This window comes from Oncorhynchus kisutch, linkage group LG19 (assembly GCF_002021735.2).
Source record: "Oncorhynchus kisutch isolate 150728-3 linkage group LG19, Okis_V2, whole genome shotgun sequence".
Taxonomy (NCBI): Eukaryota; Metazoa; Chordata; class Actinopteri; order Salmoniformes; family Salmonidae; genus Oncorhynchus; species Oncorhynchus kisutch.
Genome location: NC_034192.2, coordinates 51,880,075 through 51,899,144, shown reverse-complemented (window position 1 = coordinate 51,899,144; position 19,070 = coordinate 51,880,075). Strand labels below are relative to the sequence as shown.

At 43.8% G+C, this 19,070-nt stretch overlaps 1 protein-coding gene across 2 annotated transcripts in view; it reads left to right on the top strand.

The window, feature by feature from the left end:
- The window catches only part of macrod1 (mono-ADP ribosylhydrolase 1), a 109,093-nt gene that overhangs the window by 47,863 nt on the left and 42,160 nt on the right, over positions 1-19,070 (top strand). For both annotated transcript variants that reach the window (XM_031797203.1, XM_031797202.1), the window contains exon 4: positions 5,185-5,214. In XM_031797203.1, coding sequence (XP_031653063.1) covers positions 5,185-5,214 — 30 coding nt within the window. The remainder of the gene's footprint in view (positions 1-5,184; positions 5,215-19,070) is intronic.

The window sequence follows — 19,070 nt, the reverse complement described above, 5'->3', positions numbered from 1 at the left end:
CTGAGTAGTATATACACACACACATCCAGAGTGACACACACACACACACACACACACACACACACACACACACACACACACACACACAGGATTAATTGTTTATCCAAACAATACGAAACAATATGCACCACACAAATACTAAGCGTGTAAGAGTGCCCTTTCTGTCCTATTCCCCCTCTTATAAACCTGTTGTATTCAGATATAATTTATCCTTAAATGAACCATGTAAAGTCTAATTTGAGGCTGTTTTTATGTACTTTAGCATATAGAATGATACTACCTTTTTTTATTCTAGTCTTCCCTCGCCGATCTCAGGCTTGTCGAGTCGATCGTTTTCTCTCTCTCTTCTGTGTACAGCGGTTAAAAACTGCCTCCAAAATGCTTCATCGCTGTGGAAACCGCCTTCGCACGGCTGTTACATCTCCATCCCAGTGTGTCGCTCTCTCTCTCTCTCTGTGTGTGTGTGAGGGAAAGAGTCACTAACCTATTAAATAAGCGTTGCGCTCCGTTTCCCTAGCTCCCTGCGTCGCTTTGTTTGGGAGCTCGGAGTCTCTGTGCCTAACAATAGAACTGTAGCCTATAACTTCACCCTGAACTAATGTTAAAATAGGTGTCACATCTGCTTAACATTTGCTTTAGTGTGTCTATGGTTACGCATTTTAACTAACCTTTCCATACAGCCTTATGGATCTATAGCCTATAGGCTATATAATGTCATTGTCTCTTTTTTATCCGTTTGGTAAAGGGCGCCCAGGTGTTACCAAGAGCCCGTGCTGTGATCCCCGCGCGTCAAGCTCACGGTCTTCTGTCTGTTCAGCAGGTCGTTGTGGTTCAGTCACACTAGCCTTGCCATGAAAACCAGCAACTATTTCAAGTCCACCATGTGCAACACAACCAGCTCTTTTTATATTGTCCTTTTAATTCAGTTAATCATTCAGTTAATCATTCAGTTTGACCCACACCTGTTGGCTTTGTACAGTGGTGGAAAAAGTACTACATTTTCATACTTGAGTAAAAGTAAAGATACCTTAATAGAAAATGAAAGTAAAAGTGAAAGTCATCCAAGTAAAATCCTACTTGAGTAAAAGTATTTGGTTTTACATATACTTAAGTGTCAAAAGTAAATGTAATTTTTAAAATATACTTAAGTATCAAAAGTATAAATCATTTTAAATTCCTTATATATAAAGCAAACCAGAGGGCACAATTTATTTATTTTAATTTTATTTACAGATAGCCAGGAGCAGACTGCAACACTCAGACATAATTTACAAACAAAGTATTTGTGTTTAGTGAGTCCTCCAGATCAGAGGCAGTAGGGATGACCAGGGTTGTTCTCTGTTTAGTGAGTCCACTAGATCAGAGGCAGTAGGGATGACCAGGGTTGTTCTCTGTTTAGTGAGTCCACCAGATCAGAGGCAGTAGGGATGACCAGGGTTGTTCTCTGTTTAGTGAGTCCACCAGATCAGAGGCAGTAGGGATGACCAGGGTTGTTCTCTTGATAAGTGTGTGAATTGGACCATTTTCCTGTCCTGCTAAGCATTCAAAATGTAACTAGTACTTTTGGGTGTCAGGGAAAAGGTATAGAGTAAAAAGTACATAATATCCTTTAGGAATGTAGTGATGTAAAAGTAAAAAAATTATAATTAGTAAAGTACAGATACCCCTAAAAACTACTTTAGTACTTTAAAGTATTTTTACTTCAGTACTTTACACCTCTGACCTAAATTACAACTGTGCATAAAATAACTCAAACCGTTTTGTCAGAAAAATATGCTTTAGTATTTCCCTGAAAAGAGATATAGCCTTGGTTTATTCTACTAGATAAGTGGTTATTTTAGGCTACAACAGGCCTGTGACTTTTCAGCTGCGTGTGTTCACAGATTCAGAAGGTTGTTATTTAGACACTGTAGAGCAGTCTCTAATTACGATTCTCCTGGGTTTTTTTGACCAAGGAAAGTACAATCAAATGTACAAAATCCAATCAACGAGGGGAAGAAAGAGAGGTTTGGTTGGAGAAAGAGGGGAATAAGAGGTGAAAGGGCAGAGAGAGAACAACACACAAACATGTTGCTCACGGAATAAAAGGGAGGAGATGAGCTGATGGATTATAGAGTGATATATATTCTGGATACATTGTACAGAACTGTTGTTTTTATCAGCAGCAACATCATAAGAATCATCCTCAGCATCACTGTTCAGTTATGAAACCAGTCTTACAGTATATTCCGAGCGTCCCTAAATACACCACAACAGTAGAAACACACACACACACACACACACACACACACACACACACACACAAACAGCCTTAACACACTGGCACCTTAATTGAGGAGAACGGGCTCGTGGTAATTGCTGGAGCGGAATCAGTGGAATGGTATCAAATATATCAGACACATGGTTTGATGCCATTCCATGAACTCCGTTCCAGCCATTATTTTGAGCCGTCCTCCGCTCAGCAGCCTCCACTGATTTTCACTCACTCTCTCATTGTCAGTCACAGCAAGATTTTCTTTCCATCTTTTCTTTCAATTGATATATTTTCACTCTTGCTCTGTCCATCCTTTCAGTGCTGAAAGCAAAGTCTGGTACACATCACCTATTCCCCTCCATTCCGTGCCCTTTCTCTCTCTCTCTCTGTCTGTCTCTGTGTGTTTCTCTGTGTGTGTCTGTCCAGTCATAATTTAATGACTTCCCTTTCCAGGAGAAGGTAGGCTACGCTCCATCTTTTTAGTTTATGTTCACAGAAATGTAGTGCTGCTCCTTCTCTCTTTCTCTCTCTCTCTCGCTCTCATTCTCAGTGCCGCCAGTGTCACCTCCCTCTAAAAAAAAGAAAATACCAGTACTACTTATCAGCAGATACTTTATTTTAATCTGGAATCCCTAATTGAACAATAACAAAACGGCCACAACGCCTCTGTTTGGGTGAAAACCTGAGGATGGGCCTGGAGAAATATAACCACTCTCAAATTCATAGACAGCTATGGATGCAAGGACTGGCCATCCATTATATCACAATCATAGCATAAGTCGATATAGTGTTTGTTTACACACATTGGAGTAAAACAAGGTTATATTTGTAGTTCTGATGGGGTATGACAGTTGAACTAAGCTCATGAGGCATTTAGAAGTTACATTCTTCAAGAATCAGTGGGTACATATCATTCAATTATAAGTCCATAAATTGATGTAGCGACTAAGGATTCTAGCTTTAACTGAAACATGTATCGAGTTCATCATAATTTACAGATGTAGGATCTTAATTTGATCACCCTGTTGCAGGAGACATTTTGTGCAATGCTGGATATTTAAAACGTAGTGTATTTGAGGTTTAAAGGCTTCTGAAGTTTGTAACATGCCATTTGAAATTTCAGACATGGTTTACCCTTACGAAAAATGTATCAACCCCTTCAAAAAATTTCCATGAAATATAATCCTCATAATAATTCACATTTCCTCTTGCAGCTTCTATCTCAAGGCCATCAGACTGTTAAACAGCAATCACTGACACAGAGAGGCTGCTGCCTACATACAGACTTGAAATCATTGGCCACTTTAATGAATGGATCACTAGTCACTTTAATAATGCCATGTAATAATGTTTATGATGTTTACACATCTTGCATTACTCATCTCAAATGTATATGTTGTATTTTATACCATCTATTGCACCGTGCCTATGCCACTCAGTCATTGTTCATCATTCATGTATATATTCTCATTCCTTTACTTAGATTTGTGTGTATTAGGTAGTTGTTATGGAATTGTTAGATATTGCTGCACTGTTGAAGCACAAGCATTTCGCGACACTCGCAATAACATCTGCTAACCATGTGTATGTGACCAACAAAATTTGATTTGATTTGCAGGATAATTTTTTCTTCTGTAGCAAACTGGCTCAAATTAAGATGTACAACACTTGGAAAGAGTCTAATTTACAGCGATATACAGTATATTAGGATTTATATTCAGTTACTCTATTTCTCTCTCTCTTTCACTCTTTCACTCACACCTCTTTCTCTGGGGTGAAGGATACATAGGGGTTTAACAGATGTTAAACCTCTCTCCCTGGGGTAACAGCGGTACACCCCTCTGTCTGTCTCCCCAGTCTCTCTCTCTTTATCTCTCTTTTTTTTCTCTGCCCATCCTCCTGTCTCACTTTCTTCTCTCTCTTCTCACACGTTCATCCTTTAACTGACAGAAGTGGGAGAGGCACCTCTACAGGCTAAGTACTTATTTCACCTCTTTCTGACACCATCTCTCTATCTCTCTCCCTCTCGTGCTCTTTCCACCCATCTCTCTCTCGCTCTCTCCACCCTTCTCTATCCCTCTTTCTCGCTCTTTCCACCTCTCTCTCTCTCTCTCTCTCTCTCTCTCTCTCTCTCTCTCTAATTAACTAGGTTTTAGTAACAAACCTTTGGGCTTTGGAGTTTCCATGGTTACACCAACATCCAATCTTGTCGGTCCACGTCTGTGTGTGTGTGAGATATGTGTGTGTGTGCGTGGTTGTGCATGCACATGGACATGTTTTGGCTGTGCATGCGCTGGGCTCTGTTTTTAATGCTTTTGTCTTCCAGAGGGACAGACAGATGTTGCCATTCTGCTGCCTCCTCTCGCTCCTCTCCTCTCGCTCCTCTTTTCTCCTCTCGGCCGCTCCTTTCCTCTCTTGAGACCATGTGAATAGAGGCTCCTGGATAGGCTGTGTGTAAAATCTCCCTCTCTCCTCTGCTCTGTATTTCCCTGTCTGAATGGCTGTCCAGAAGAGTTACACACTGAACCAGTGTCCAGTGCTGCATCTGGCTGGTGTGGTGCTGTGGTGTCCTCATATCGACCAGCCTGTCAGGTTAAAGTTGCTCTGTATTGGATCATGACTCCTGGTGGCAGGGCAGGAACCGAAATAACTGAATTTTATTCCAGCCCATCTTCAAATCAATTGAGTGATGAAGGCTGATGATGGAGCTTGTGACATCACTGAGATCAAAAGTCAGAGGCAGCGCTGATGACACAATGGACCAATCCCAGAGCTATATATATATATATGGCTCAGCCATACTGCTGTTTATTTCCAGGAAGGTTGGAATAAGACCTTGAAGGGCTATACAATCCTGCCAGCTAGAAGGTATATTTGCATTATAAAGAATGTTTTCTCATGATGTTTCTCTTTTCTGTTTTATCTTTCAGCCAACAAGACTCTGCTGGGGGGAGGAGGAGGTGAGTCATTCTGTCGCTCTTTACTCTGTTATTTCTGTTCCCTTGTTCCTGGAGAGAAAGAATACAGACGTGTGTGTGTGTGTGTGTGTGTGTGTGTGTGTGTGTGTGTGTGTGTGTGTGTGTGTGTGTGTGTGTGTGTGTGTGTGTGTTAGACCTGGGATAACTATAGTTAACTATGTTTCATCGAAAGTAAAATAGAAATTGGGGTTTACCTACTTTGGAGGTGACTACAACTATTTGTAGTCAAATCCCAAAAACAGATCCCAAAAAATGACAACTTTTTAAAACTATTTGAATACAGATCTGAGAAAGCAACTACTTTCCAAAAATATTTCAATACAGATCTCATGAAGTGACTACTTTTCAGAAACAATTGGATTGGCTGCCTTCAACTAATCGCAGGGCTGTATCTGGAACTGCATGTTGATGACAACAATAGAATGAATAGAGCACAAACAATCTTCTATACTATTCCAGACTATCTGACAGTCATATTTGATCTACACAATACATTTCTATCTGAACATTCTGTAAATATTCATTCTGAATGTCCATTGACCCAGGTGTACATAATCAAACCAATTAACCAATAATATGTTGTACAGATAAGTATAGCTACATTTTGACTCTCAACAACCAAATGACTCTTTCAACATGCCAATGAAAAGGTTGAAAGCTGCAATTAATTTAATGAAACCCGAAAATACTGCAGGGAAATTCTAAGCCATTTGCGAACATTACAAATAGCAAGTTGGATGCTTAGCAAAAACAACTCTGAACCTCTTTGTCCATCTGAGGGTAAGTGATCTTGTTTCAAACACACACTATAACATCTTTAAAGGGATAGTTTGCTCAGAATACAAACTAACATGATTTTCCACCTACCTTGGCTATAGTTGATTCAAGTTTTTGGATATTTAATTTCCTTTCTACAGTTAATAGACGTTGTTACTGTTGGCATTCTCAGTAATACTTAACATTAAACCGTTATTGTTCCTGTGTAATAAAACTGTAGTTACATTTGGAGCAACATTTTTTTAGCATGTTATATAATACTTGGATAATTGCATGTTAATTGCATAGCAATGAGCTTAGAGTTTTTGCAGCTACTGTACACAAGAGGAATAGTGACTGTTTCTTATTCTACTGGAATAACTCCATTATTATGCAACTATAAATCAAGATCCTATGTCACAACAATGTTGCTATTGTAATAATCACTAAGTTGCTACACATGTATAAGAACTGGATGTTACTGCATTACCTTTTGTCACTCATTATCAAAATAATTTGTTAGTCATTTTGAAGCGGCAAAAGTGGTTTACACTAATGTTGAGGCGATTCAATGTCAAATCAAATGTTATTTGTCACATACACATGGTTAGCAGATGTTAATGCGAGTGTAGCGAAATGCTTGTGCTTCTAGTTCCGACAATGCAGTAATATCCAACGAGTAATCTAACCTGACAATTTCACAACAATTACCTTACACTTGTGTGTATAAAGGAATGAATAAGAATATGAACATAAAAAAATATATGAATGAGTGATGGTATAGAACGGCATAGGCAAGATGCAGTAGATGGTATAGAGTACAGTATATACACATGAGATGAGTAATTTAGGGTACATTATATGAAGTGGCATTGTTTAAAGTGGTTAGTGATACATTTATTACATAAATTTTTCCATTATTAAAGTGGCTGGAGTTGAGTCAGTATGTTGGCAGCAGCCACTCAATGTTAGTGATGGCTGTTTAACAGTCTGATGGCCTTGAGATAGAGGCTGTTTTTCAGTCTCTCGGCCCCTGCTTTGGTGCACCTGTACTTACCTCGCCTTCTGGATGATAGCGGAGTGAAAAGGCTGTCGCTCTGGTGGTTGTTGTCCTTGATGATCTTTTTGGCCTTCCTGTGACATCGGGTGGTGTAGGTGTCCTGGAGGGCAGGTAGTTTGCCCCCGGTGATGCGTTGTGCAGACCTCACTACCCTCTGGAAAGCCTTACGGTTATGGGCGGAGCAGTTGCCGTACCAGGCAGTGATACAGCTCGACAGGATGCTCTCGATTGTGCATCTGTAAAAGTTTGTGAGGGGTTTTGGTGACAAGCCAAATTTCTTCAGCCTCCTGAGGTTGAAGAGGTGCTGCTGCTCCTTCTTCACCACACTGTCTGTGTGGTTGGACCATTTCAGTTTGTCCGTGATGTGTACGCCGAGGAACTTAAAACTTTCTACCCTCTCCACTACTGTCCCGTCGATGTGGATAGGGTGGTGCTCCCTCTGCTGTTTCCTGAAGTCCACGATCATCTCCTTTGTTTTGTTGATGTTGAGTGTGAGGTTATTTTCCTGACACCACACTCCGAGGGCCCTCACCTCCTCCCTGTAGGCCGTCTCGTCGTTGTTGGTAATCAAGTCTACCACTGTAGTGTCGTCTGCAAACTTGATGATTGAGTTGGAGGCGTGCGTGGCCACGCAGTCGTGGGTGAACAGGGAGTACAGGAGAGGGCTGAGAACGCACCCTTGTGGGGCCCCAGTGTTGCGGATCAGTGGGGGGGAGATGTTGTTACCTACCCTCACCACCTGGTGGCGGCCCGTCAGAAAGTCCAGGACCCAGTTGCACAGGGCGGGGTTGGGACCCAGGGTCTCGAGCTTGATGATGATTTTGGAGGGTACTATGTTGTTCAATTCTGAGCTGTAGTCGATGAACAGCATTCTCACATAGGTATGTGTTAGGGCAGTGTGATTGCGATTGCGTCGTCTGTGGACCTATTGGGGCGGTAAGCAAATTGGAGTGGGTCTAGGTGTCAGGTAGGGTGGAGGTGATATGGTCCTTGACTAGTCTCTCAAAGCCCTTCATGATGACGGAAGTGAGTGCTACGGGACGGTAGTCATTTAGCTCAGTTACCTTAGCTTTCTTGGGAACAGGGACAATGAGGGCCCCCTTGAAGCATGTGGGGACAGCAGACTGGGATAAGGATGGATTGAATATGTCCGTAAACACACCAGCCAGAATGTTTTAATAGACGCTGTGGGTACGACATCGCAGATGCACTTGCTAATAAACACGCTCACCGAATCAGCTTATTCATCAATGTTGTTGTTCGCCGCAATGCGGAACATATCCCAGTCCACGTGATCGAAGCAATCTTGAAGTGTGGATTCCGATTGGTCGGACCAGCGTTGAACAGACCTGAGCGCGGGAGCTTCCTGTTTTAGTTTCTGTCTATAGGCTGGAAGCAACAAAATGGAGTCGTGGTCAGCTTTTCCGAAAGGAGGGCGGGGGAGGGCCTTATATGCGTCACGGAAGTTAGAATAACAATGATCTAGGGTTTTGCCAGCCCTGGTTGCGCAATCGTTATGCTGATAGAATTTAGGGAGCCTTGTTTTGAGATTAGCCTTGTTAAAATCCCCAGCTACAATAAATGCAGCCTCAGGATATGTGGTTTACATAGAGTCAAATTAAGTTCGTTCAGGGCCATCGATGTGTCTGCTTGGGGGGGATATATATGTGGCTGTGATTATAATCGAAGAGAATTCTCTAGGTAGATAATGCGGTTGGCATTTGATTGTGAGGAATTCTAAGTCAGTTGAACAAAAGGACTTGAGTTCCTGTATGTTGGTATGATCACACCACATCTCGTTAATCATAAGGCATACACCCCCGCCCCTCTTCTTACCAGAAAGATGTTTGTTTCTGTTGGTGCGATGCATGAAGAAACCAGCTGGCTGTACCGACTCCGATAGCGTGTCTCTAGTGAGCCATGCTTCCGTGAAACAAAGAATGTTACAGTCTCTGATATCTCTCTTGAAGGCTACCCTTGCATGGATTTTGTCTACCTTGTTGTCAAGAGACTGGACATTGGCGAGTAGTATGATCGGGAGCGGTGCGCGATGTGCCCGTCTACGGAGCCTGACCAGAAGACCGTTCCGTCTGTCCCTTCTACAGCGTTGTTGTTTTGGGTCCCCGGCTGGGATCCGATCCATTGTCCTGGGTGGTGGGCAAAACAGAGGATCCGCTTCGGAAAAGTCGTATTCCTGGTCGTAATGTTGGTGAGTTGACGTTGATCTTATATCTAGTTCCTCCCGACTATATGTAATAAAACCTAAGATTACCTGGGGTAACAATGTAAGAAATAACACATAAAAAAACAATACTGCATAGTTTCCTAGGAACGCGAAGCAAGGCAGCCATCTCTGTCTGCGCAGGAAGTCCCTCATGTATTTAATTCTATCTATAGGCTATATTAAGATTCATATCTGAGAGCCCTCCAAACTATGTGCTAATGATCATATATTTAGACTAATTCAACTAACTGTTGTAGTTTTTGGTTCTTCGTCAAATATTTGGCAGCCATATACAGTTGAAGTCGAAAGTTTACATACACTTTAGCCAAATACATTTAAACTCAGTTTTTCACAATTCCTGACATTTAATCCTAGTAAAAATCCCCTATTTTAGGTCAGTTAGGATCACTACTTCATTTTAAGAATGTGATATGTCAGAATAATAGTAGAGAGAATGATTTATTGCAGCTTTTATTTCTTTCATCACATTCCCAGTGTGTCAGAAGTTTACATACACTCAATTAGTATTCGGTAGCATTGCCCTTGTCACGGCTGGCTGAAGGACTGGACCAAGGTGCAGCATGGTAAGCGTACATTTTCTTTATTTAAACCAAACCGTGAAGCTTTGGGCTATGTGCCCTGAACAAAGTCAAAATTAACTTCCCACAAAACAGGTGCGAGAAAAGGGTAAGTATGGTTCTCAATCAGAGACAACGATAGACAGCTGTCCCTGATTGAGAACCATACCAGGCCAAGACATAGAAATACAAACATAGAAGAAAGGACATAGAATGCCCACCCCAGTGACACCCTGGCCCAACCAAAATAGAGAATAAAAAGCCTCTCTATGGCCAGGGCGTGACAGTACCCCTCCCCAAAGGTGCGGACTCTGGCCGCAAAACCTGACTCTAAAGGGGAGGGTCTGGGTGGGCCTTCTTACGGTGGCGGCTCGGGTGCGGGACGCAGCGGGCCCCGGACTGAAGACCCTCGTAGAGGGCGCCTCTGGACTGAGGGGCTACGACTCTGGACTGAGGAGGGGCTGCGACTCTGGACTGAGGAGGGGCTGCGGCTCTGGACTGAGGAGGGGCTGCGGCTCTGGACTGAGGAGGGGCTGCGGCTCTGGACTGAGGAGGGGCTGCGGCTCTGGACTGAGGAGGGGCTGCAGCTCTGGCAACTCCGGACAGGAGGGCGGCTCTGGCAGCTCCGGACAGGAGGGAGGCTCTGGCAGCTCCGGACAGGAGGGAGGCAGTCTTGTGCACATATGCTGAACACTTGTTGGCTGCTTTTCCTTCACCCTGCAGTCCAACTCCTCCCAAACCATCTCAATTGGGTTGAGGTCGGGTGATTGTGGAGGCCAGGTCATCTGATGCAGCAATCCATCACTCTCCTTCTTGGTCAAATAGCCGTTACACAGCCTGGAGGTGTGTCAAATCAAATCAAATCTAATTTTATTTGTCACATACACATGGTTAGCAGATGTTAATGCGAGTGTAGCGAAATGCTTGTGCTTCTAGTTCCGACAATGCAGTAATAACCAACAAGTAATCTAGCTAACAATTCCAAAACTACTACCTTATAGACACAAGTGGCTGTGGGCTTAGGGTCGTTGTCCTGTTGGAAGGTGAACCTTCTCCCCAGTCTGAGGTCCTGAGCTCTCTGGAGCAGGTTTTCATCAAGGATCTCGCTATACTTTACTCCATTCATCTTTGCCTTTGGTACCCTTCCCCAGATCTGTGCCTCGACACATTCCTATCTCTGAGCTCTACGGACTATTCTTTTGACCTCATGGCTTGGTTTCTGCTCTGACTGTCAACTGTGGGACCTTATATAGACAGGTGTGTGCCTTTCCAAATCATCTCCAATCAATTGAATTTACCACAGGTAGACTCCAATCAAGTTGTAGAAACATCTCAAGGATGATATTTGGAAACAGGCTGCAGCTGAGCTCAATTTCGAGTCCGATAGCAAAGGGTCTGAATACTTAAGTAAATCTTGTAATTTTTTGGTTATTTATACATTTGTAAAAAAATAATGCTTGAATAATATTTTAGCTTATCATTGTAAGGTATTGTGTGTAGGTTGAGGAACAGTTTTTATTGAATCAGTTTTAGATTAAGGCTGTAACGTAACAAAATGTGTTAAAAGGGAAGCTTCCTGAATCCTTTCTGAATGCACTGTATATCATTTATTACTATGGGGTGCTGTGTATATAAACAGTCATTTCTCAGTCTGTTGTTAAGTCAGTGCTTTGCGGCGTGTGTGTGGTGTTGAGAGACTGTGGAGGTAATCGATACCAGTGATAAATCTGTACTACTAGTGGCCAGTCACTCAGACCCCCCACCCCCCCAGCTGAGGGTGTGACCATGTGAGTGCAACCGTGTGTGTGAGTGCGTGCCAAAGTGTGTTTGTGTGTGTGTTATTCACCCAGAAGGCCAGCTGTGTTTGGTCTATCCCAGGCAGTCTTCCTGTCGCTGCATGTCCATGGCAGTGTCTCAGGTTGCTACAATTTTGTTTCTGGTGTCCTTTGACAGCTCTTTGGTCTTGGCCATAGTGGAGTTTGGAGTGTGACTGTTTGAGGTTGTGGACAGGTGTCATTTATACTGATAACAAGTTCAAACAGGTGCCATTAATACAGGTAACGAGTGGAGGACAGAGGAGCCTCTTAAAGAAGAAGTTACAGGTCTGTGAGAGCCAGAAATCTTGCTTGTTTGTAGGTGACCAAATACTTATTTTCCACCATAATTTGCAAATAAATTAATAAAAAATCCTACAATGTGATTTTCAGGATTTGTTTTCTCATTTTGTCTGTCATAGTTGAAGTGTACCTATGATGAAAATTACAGGCCTCTCTCATCTTTTTAAGTGAGAGAACTTGCACAATTGGTGGCTGACTTGCCCCACTGTATGTTAGGTCAGAGTCGAGTCACAGAAAAACACAGCCATTTTTCCAGCCAAAGAGAGGAGTCACAAAAAGCAGAGATAATCACCCAACATCAGCGTCCGACCTCACTATGCTCTTGTGGCTGAATGGAAGAATGTCCCCACAGCAATGTTCCAACATCTTGTGGAAAGCCTTCCCAGAAGAGCGGAGGCTGTTATAGCAGCAAAGTGGGGACCAACTCCATATTAATAAACATGATTTTGGAATTAGACACCATGTAGTGTATCTGGTTCCATACTCAGCTTCTCTCTAAGGAGGATTATACCACCAGATATCTGGTTCCGTACTCAGCTTCTCTCTAAGGAGGATTATGCCACCAGATATCTGGTTCCGTACTCAGCTTCTCTCTAAGGAGGATTATACCACCAGATATCTGGTTCCGTACTCAGCTTCTCTCTAAGGAGGATTATACCACCAGATATCTGGTTCCATACTCAGCTTCTCTCTAAGGAGGATTATACCACCAGATATCTGGTTCTATACGCTCTCCTCTCACAGTATATCAACTCTAGATATCTGGTTCTATATGTTCTCCTCTCACCGTGTATCAACTCTAGATATCTGGTTCTATATACGCTCTCCTCTCACTGTATATCAACTCTAGATATCTGGTTCTAGATCCTCTCCTCTCACCATGTATCAACTCTAGATATCTGGTTCTAGATCCTCTCCTCTCACTGTATATCAACTCTAGATATCTGGTTCTATATCCTCTCCTCTCACCGTGTATCAACTCTAGATATCTGGTTCTATACGCTCTCCTCTCACCGTGTATCAACTCTAGATATCTGGTTCTAGATCCTCTCCTCTCACTGTATATCAACTCTAGATATCTGGTTCTATACGCTCTCCTCTCACTGTGTATCAACTCTAGATATCTGGTTCTAGATCCTATCCTCTCACTGTATATCAACTCTAGATATCTGGTTCTATACGCTCTCCTCTCACTGTATATCAACTCTAGATATCTGGTTCTATACGCTCTCCTCTCACCGTGTATCAGCTCTAGATATCTGGTTCTATACGCTCTCCTCTCACTGTATATCAACTCTAGATATCTGGTTCTATATCCTCTCCTCTCACCGTGTATCAGCTCTAGATATCTGGTTCTATACGCTCTCCTCTCACCGTGTATCAGCTCTAGATATCTGGTTCTATATCCTCTCCTCTCACCGTGTATCAGCTCTAGATATCTGGTTCTATACGCTCTCCTCTCACTGTATATGAACTCTAGATATCTGGTTCTATATGTTCTCCTCTCACCATGTATCAGCTCTAGATCAACAGTGGATATGCATTTTCTCCCATCTTCTCTATCACTGGCAATCTCACTTTCTCTCTCTCTTTTTCTTCTGTTTCCCCTCGTTCCCCCCCCCCCCCTCTCTCTCCTCTGTTCTTTATGGCAGAGTAAAGGGAGATGCTAATTAGGCAGGTACAGACTGGTCAGACCTTTAAAGAGAGGGGGTGACAGAGATAAACAAGTAGGCAGGTACAGACTGGTCTGACCTTTAAAGAGAGGGGGTGACAGAGATAAACAAGTAGGCAGGTACAGACTGGTCAGACCTTTAAAGAGAGGGGGTGACAGAGATAAACAAGTAGGCAGGTACAGACTGGTCAGACCTTTAAAGAGAGGGGGTGACAGAGATAAACAAGTAGGCATGTACAGACTGGTCAGACCTTTAAAGAGAGGGGGTGACAGAGATAAACAAGTAGGCAGGTACAGACTGGTCAGACCTTTAAAGAGAGGGGGTGACAGAGATAAACAAGTAGGCAGGTACAGACTGGTCAGACCTTTAAAGAGAGGGGGTGACAGAGATAAACAAGTAGGCAGGTACAGACTGGTCAGACCTTTAAAGAGAGGGGGTGACAGAGATAAACAAGTAGGCAGGTACAGACTGGTCAGACCTTTAAAGAGAGGGGGTGACAGAGATAAACAAGTAGGCATGTACAGACTGGTCAGACCTTTAAAGAGAGGGGGTGACAGAGATAAACAAGTAGGCAGGTACAGACTGGTCAGACCTTTAAAGAGAGGGGGTGACAGAGATAAACAAGTAGGCAGGTACAGACTGGTCAGACCTTTAAAGAGAGGGGGTGACAGAGATAAACAAGTAGGCAGGTACAGACTGGTCAGACCTTTAAAGAGAGGGGGTGACAGAGATAAACAAGTAGGCAGGTACAGACTGGTCAGACCTTTAAAGAGAGGGGGTGACAGAGATAAACAAGTAGGCAGGTACAGACTGGTCAGACCTTTAAAGAGAGGGGAAGACAGAGATAAACAAGTAGGCAGGTACAGACTGGTCAGACCTTTAAAGAGGGGGGAGACAGAGATAAACAAGTAGGCATGTACAGACTGGTCAGACCTTTAAAGAGAGGGGGTGACAGAGATAAACAAGTAGGCAGGTACAGACTGGTCAGAACTTTAAAGAGAGGGGGAGACAGAGATAAACAAGTAGGCAGGTACAGACTGGTCAGACCTTTAAAGAGAGGGGGAGACAGAGATAAACAAGTAGGCAGGTACAGACTGGTCAGACCCTTAAAGAGAGGGGGAGACAGAGATAAACAAGTAGGCAGGTACAGACTGGTCAGACCTTTCAAGAGAGGGGGAGACAGAGATAAACAAGTAGGCAGGTACAGACTGGTCAGACCTTTAAAGAGAAGGGGAGACAGAGATAAACAAGTAGGCATGTACAGACTGGTCAGACCTTTAAAGAGAGGGGGAGACAGAGATAAACAAGTAGGCAGGTACAGACTGGTCAGACCTTTAAAGAGAGGGGGAGACAGAGATAAACAAGTAGGCAGGTACAGACTGGTCAGACCCTTAAAGAGAGGGGGAGACAGAGATAAACAAGTAGGCAGGTACAGACTGGTCAGACCTTTAAAGAGAGGGGGAGACAGAGATAAACAAGTAGGCAGGTACAGACTGGTCAGACCTTTAAAGAGAGGGGGAGACAGAGATAAACAAGTAGGCATGTACAGACTGGTCAGACCTTTAAAGAGAGGGGGAGACAGAGATAAACAAGTAGGCAGGTACAGACTGGTCAGACCTTTAAAGAGAGGGGGAGACAGAGATAAACAAGTAGGCAGGTACAGACTGGTCAGACCTTTAAAGAGAGGGGGAGACAGAGATAAACAAGTAGGCAGGTACAGACTGGTCAGACCTTTAAAGAGAGGGGGTGACAGAGATAAACAAGTAGACAGGTACAGACTGGTCAGAACTTTAAAGAGAGGGGGAGACAGAGATAAACAAGTAGGCAGGTACAGACTGGTCAGACCTTTAAAGAGAGGGGGAGACAGAGATAAACAAGTAGGCAGGTACAGACTGGTCAGACCTTTAAAGAGAGGGGGTGACAGAGATAAACAAGTAGACAGGTACAGACTGGTCAGAACTTTAAAGAGAGGGGGAGACAGAGATAAACAAGTAGGCAGGTACAGACTGGTCAGACCTTTAAAGAGAGGGGGAGACAGAGATAAACAAGTAGGCAGGTACAGACTGGTCAGACCTTTAAAGAGAGGGGGAGACAGAGATAAACAAGGGGAGATGTTTGAAAGACAGTGAGGGAGGGACATAAAGGCAGTGAGCAGGAGCTCAGTGGGTGATGAAGTTGATAGATTAGGATTTGAAGAGAGAAGGGAAATGATTTGTCCTGCATACATCACATTCACAATAGGCCAGTGTGTTTCACAGAGGCTAACAGGAGGCAGGCAGGCAGAGTGGGTAGCAGAGATGAGCTGTGATGTGTGTGTGCTCTGTGGGCTGCTGGGGAACAGCATAGAATGAGCTCCATGTCAGAACACCTACACATACATAATAATGCAGCATTCACTTATAGTCAATTCACAGATCTGCTAAAGTCTCTTAAGAAAACAAGATCAGTTAAAAAGAAGTGTTGTTCTTGTCAGTACTCTATATACCAGTGGTCACCAACTGGTGTATATCCAAGGCATTCCTAGTCGATCATCAAACATTTCTGTAAAAAAAAACATTATTTATTTATTTGTGCTGTTGGTGCCCTTGATCCAGCAGCCATAGCACCAGGAAGGCAGTGTTCCCATTTTCAACCATTTCATGTTTCTAAAGGTAGAACTCCACCTACCCGGCAGGTCTAGACACTAAGTCAAGAGTGCCTATCGCTGGCCAATCAGATAGCTCAGATCACTGTGTCTGCACAGTTTCCACGAGCCATAGACTGTAAAAAGAAACCTCGAGCTCATAGCAAAGTTGATACTGTGAGATTTCCAAACTTTTAAAGCCATGATGAGAGAGACTGTCAACGAATACAGCAAAGAGCTGCTGTTTTTATAACTGACTTCATGTTTCAGTTGTTATTCAGCCCTGTCAACACTTTAAGCCATGAAATGTGCGTTCTCCCTACTTCCACCCACGCTACAACCAGCACTGCAGCTGAAGTGAAGGAGTACAGCAAAGTGTTCCGATAAACTAGCGTTGGTATTATTAGCTGCTTGTGTCTTTTTTAATATCAAGGAATATTCCACTTTCTCTGGTCATAGGAGTAACAACATGAATTGGTGCATGAGACAGAAATAATGCCATCGCCATCAGCTGGAAGACTATGTCCCCTTTTCTCAGCGGAGTGAGGGAGGAGGGACGCTGCTCCGGGTTAGGGGAGGGCTTGACCGGCTGGGATTTCCTTGTCCCATCGCGCTCTAGCGACTCCTTGTGGTGGGCCGGGACCCTGCATGCTGACTTCGGTCACCAGCTTGGACGGTGTTTCCTCTGACACATTGGTGTGTCTGGATTCTGGGTTAAACGAGCAGTGTGTCAAGAAGCAGTGCAGCTTGGCAGGGTGGTGTTTCGGAGGACTCTCGACCTTCGCCTTTCCAGAGTCGGTCGGGGAGTTGCAACGATGGGACAAGACTGATACCAATTAGATTTCATGAAAAGGGGGTAAAAGTACAACAACAAAATATATACATATATTTGCCAATTATTATGCTCACTCAGCTGTGCCTCACAAGTGACACAACAAATGATAAATTACCAGTGTGATTATATATATATACATACATACACACACAAAAAATATATAATTTGAAAATGGTCTGAGAAGAACATGCAGTGATAATGTATTGGGCCTATAGTCAAATGCACAAACCTCATCGCTACAGAACTGGTTTTAATTGGTTCATGTTGCATAGACTTACGTTTGAAGTCTTGTTTTTACTTTATTTTAAATGAGCGGTAGATCTCAGACTGCATTTTGACCACTGCTATATACACTGTCCATATACAGTCAGCGTAAGATACATGAATCACTTCCCCCAACAGGATCTGGGTTCAAATACTATGTAAAATATCTATATTACTAAGTAGGTGAATATTTGAATTTATTTGAAAATACTGAAATACACTGACTCAAATGCATTTAACCCAGATATTTGAAAATAGTATTTGAAATAAGTAGTTGAAAATACTTTCAAATACTTTCAAAAGAAGAAGTTGATTGGGGCCACATTATTAGAAATACTCAAATACACAGATAACAAGTATTTAATATCAAATACTCAATTACACAGAAAACAAGTATTTAAATATCAATAAATCGAATACACGTGTTTCTGAACCCATGTTTTCCCCCAAAACACACACTATACTGCTGATGTTGTCTTTGAGCTTTGTGTTGGCCGGACTGTACGGTGTCCACCACCAGACCATCCTAAATATTGCCATGGCAACCAGGCTGAAATAAATGATTGGCCCTCTCGCTGGGGGACTCTGGGAAAGGCAATAGTTCCACCCCATTAGTTTAACAGACAGGCTCTGGACCTATCACCGGTCAGCTGGCAAGGTTATCTGCTGCGACTTAGTATTCCATATGTACAGCAAGTAAGAGTGTGTTTTTGCGTGTTGTGTGTCTGAGTGTAGTGGTTTATGTGTGTATCTATGTGTTTGTGTGCATGTGTGTGTGTGCGTCTCTGAGTGTGTTTTGCTGAGAAAAGCAGCCTCCCAGCCAGGTAAGCATAGAGCCAATTATCACCTCCTTCTCCTCTAGCTGACAGTGTTTAATGATAAGGGAGGTTGTAGGGAGATGACAGTAAGACTGAAACACTGTCCTGGCAGGTCCCAGAAGCCAACACTCACCCCTCCTCTCTTCTGCTCCTCCTGCACCACTCCTCTCTTCTACTCCTCCTGCACCCCTCCTCTCTTCTGCTCCTCCTGCACCCCTCCTCTCTTCTGCTCTGCCTGCACCCCTCCTCTCTTCTGCTCCTCCTGCACCCCTCCTCTCTTCTGCTCCTCCTGCACCCCTCCTCTCTTCTGCTCCTCCTGCACCCCTCCTCTCTTCTGCTCCTCCTGCACCCCTCCTCTCTTCTACTACTCCTGCACCCCTCCTCTCTTCTGCTCCGCCTGCACCCCTCCTCTCTTCTGCTCCTCCTGCACCCCTCCTCTCTTCTGCTCCTCCTGCACCCCTCCTCTCTTCTGCTCCGCCTGCACCCCTCCTCTCTTCTGCTCCTCCTGCACCCCTCCTCTCTTCTGCTCCTCCTGCACCACTCCTCTCTTCTGCTCCGCCTGCACCCCTCCTCTCTTCTGCTCCTCCTGCACCCCTCCTCTCTTCTGCTCCTCCTGCACCCCTCCTCTCTTCTGCTCCTCCTGCACCACTCCTCTCTTCTGCTCCTCCTGCACCCCTCCTCTCTTCTGCTCCGCCTGCACCCCTCCTCTCTTCTGCTCCTCCTGCACCCCTCCTCTCTTCTGCTCCACCTGCACCCCTCCTCTCTTCTGCTCCACCTGCACCCCTCCTCTCTTCTGCTCCTCCTGCACCTCCTCTTTTCCCTTGTTTCCTCTCATCACCTGTTGTTTCTTCTACTTAACCCTATTCTTCTTCAACCCTCCTCTTGTTTCT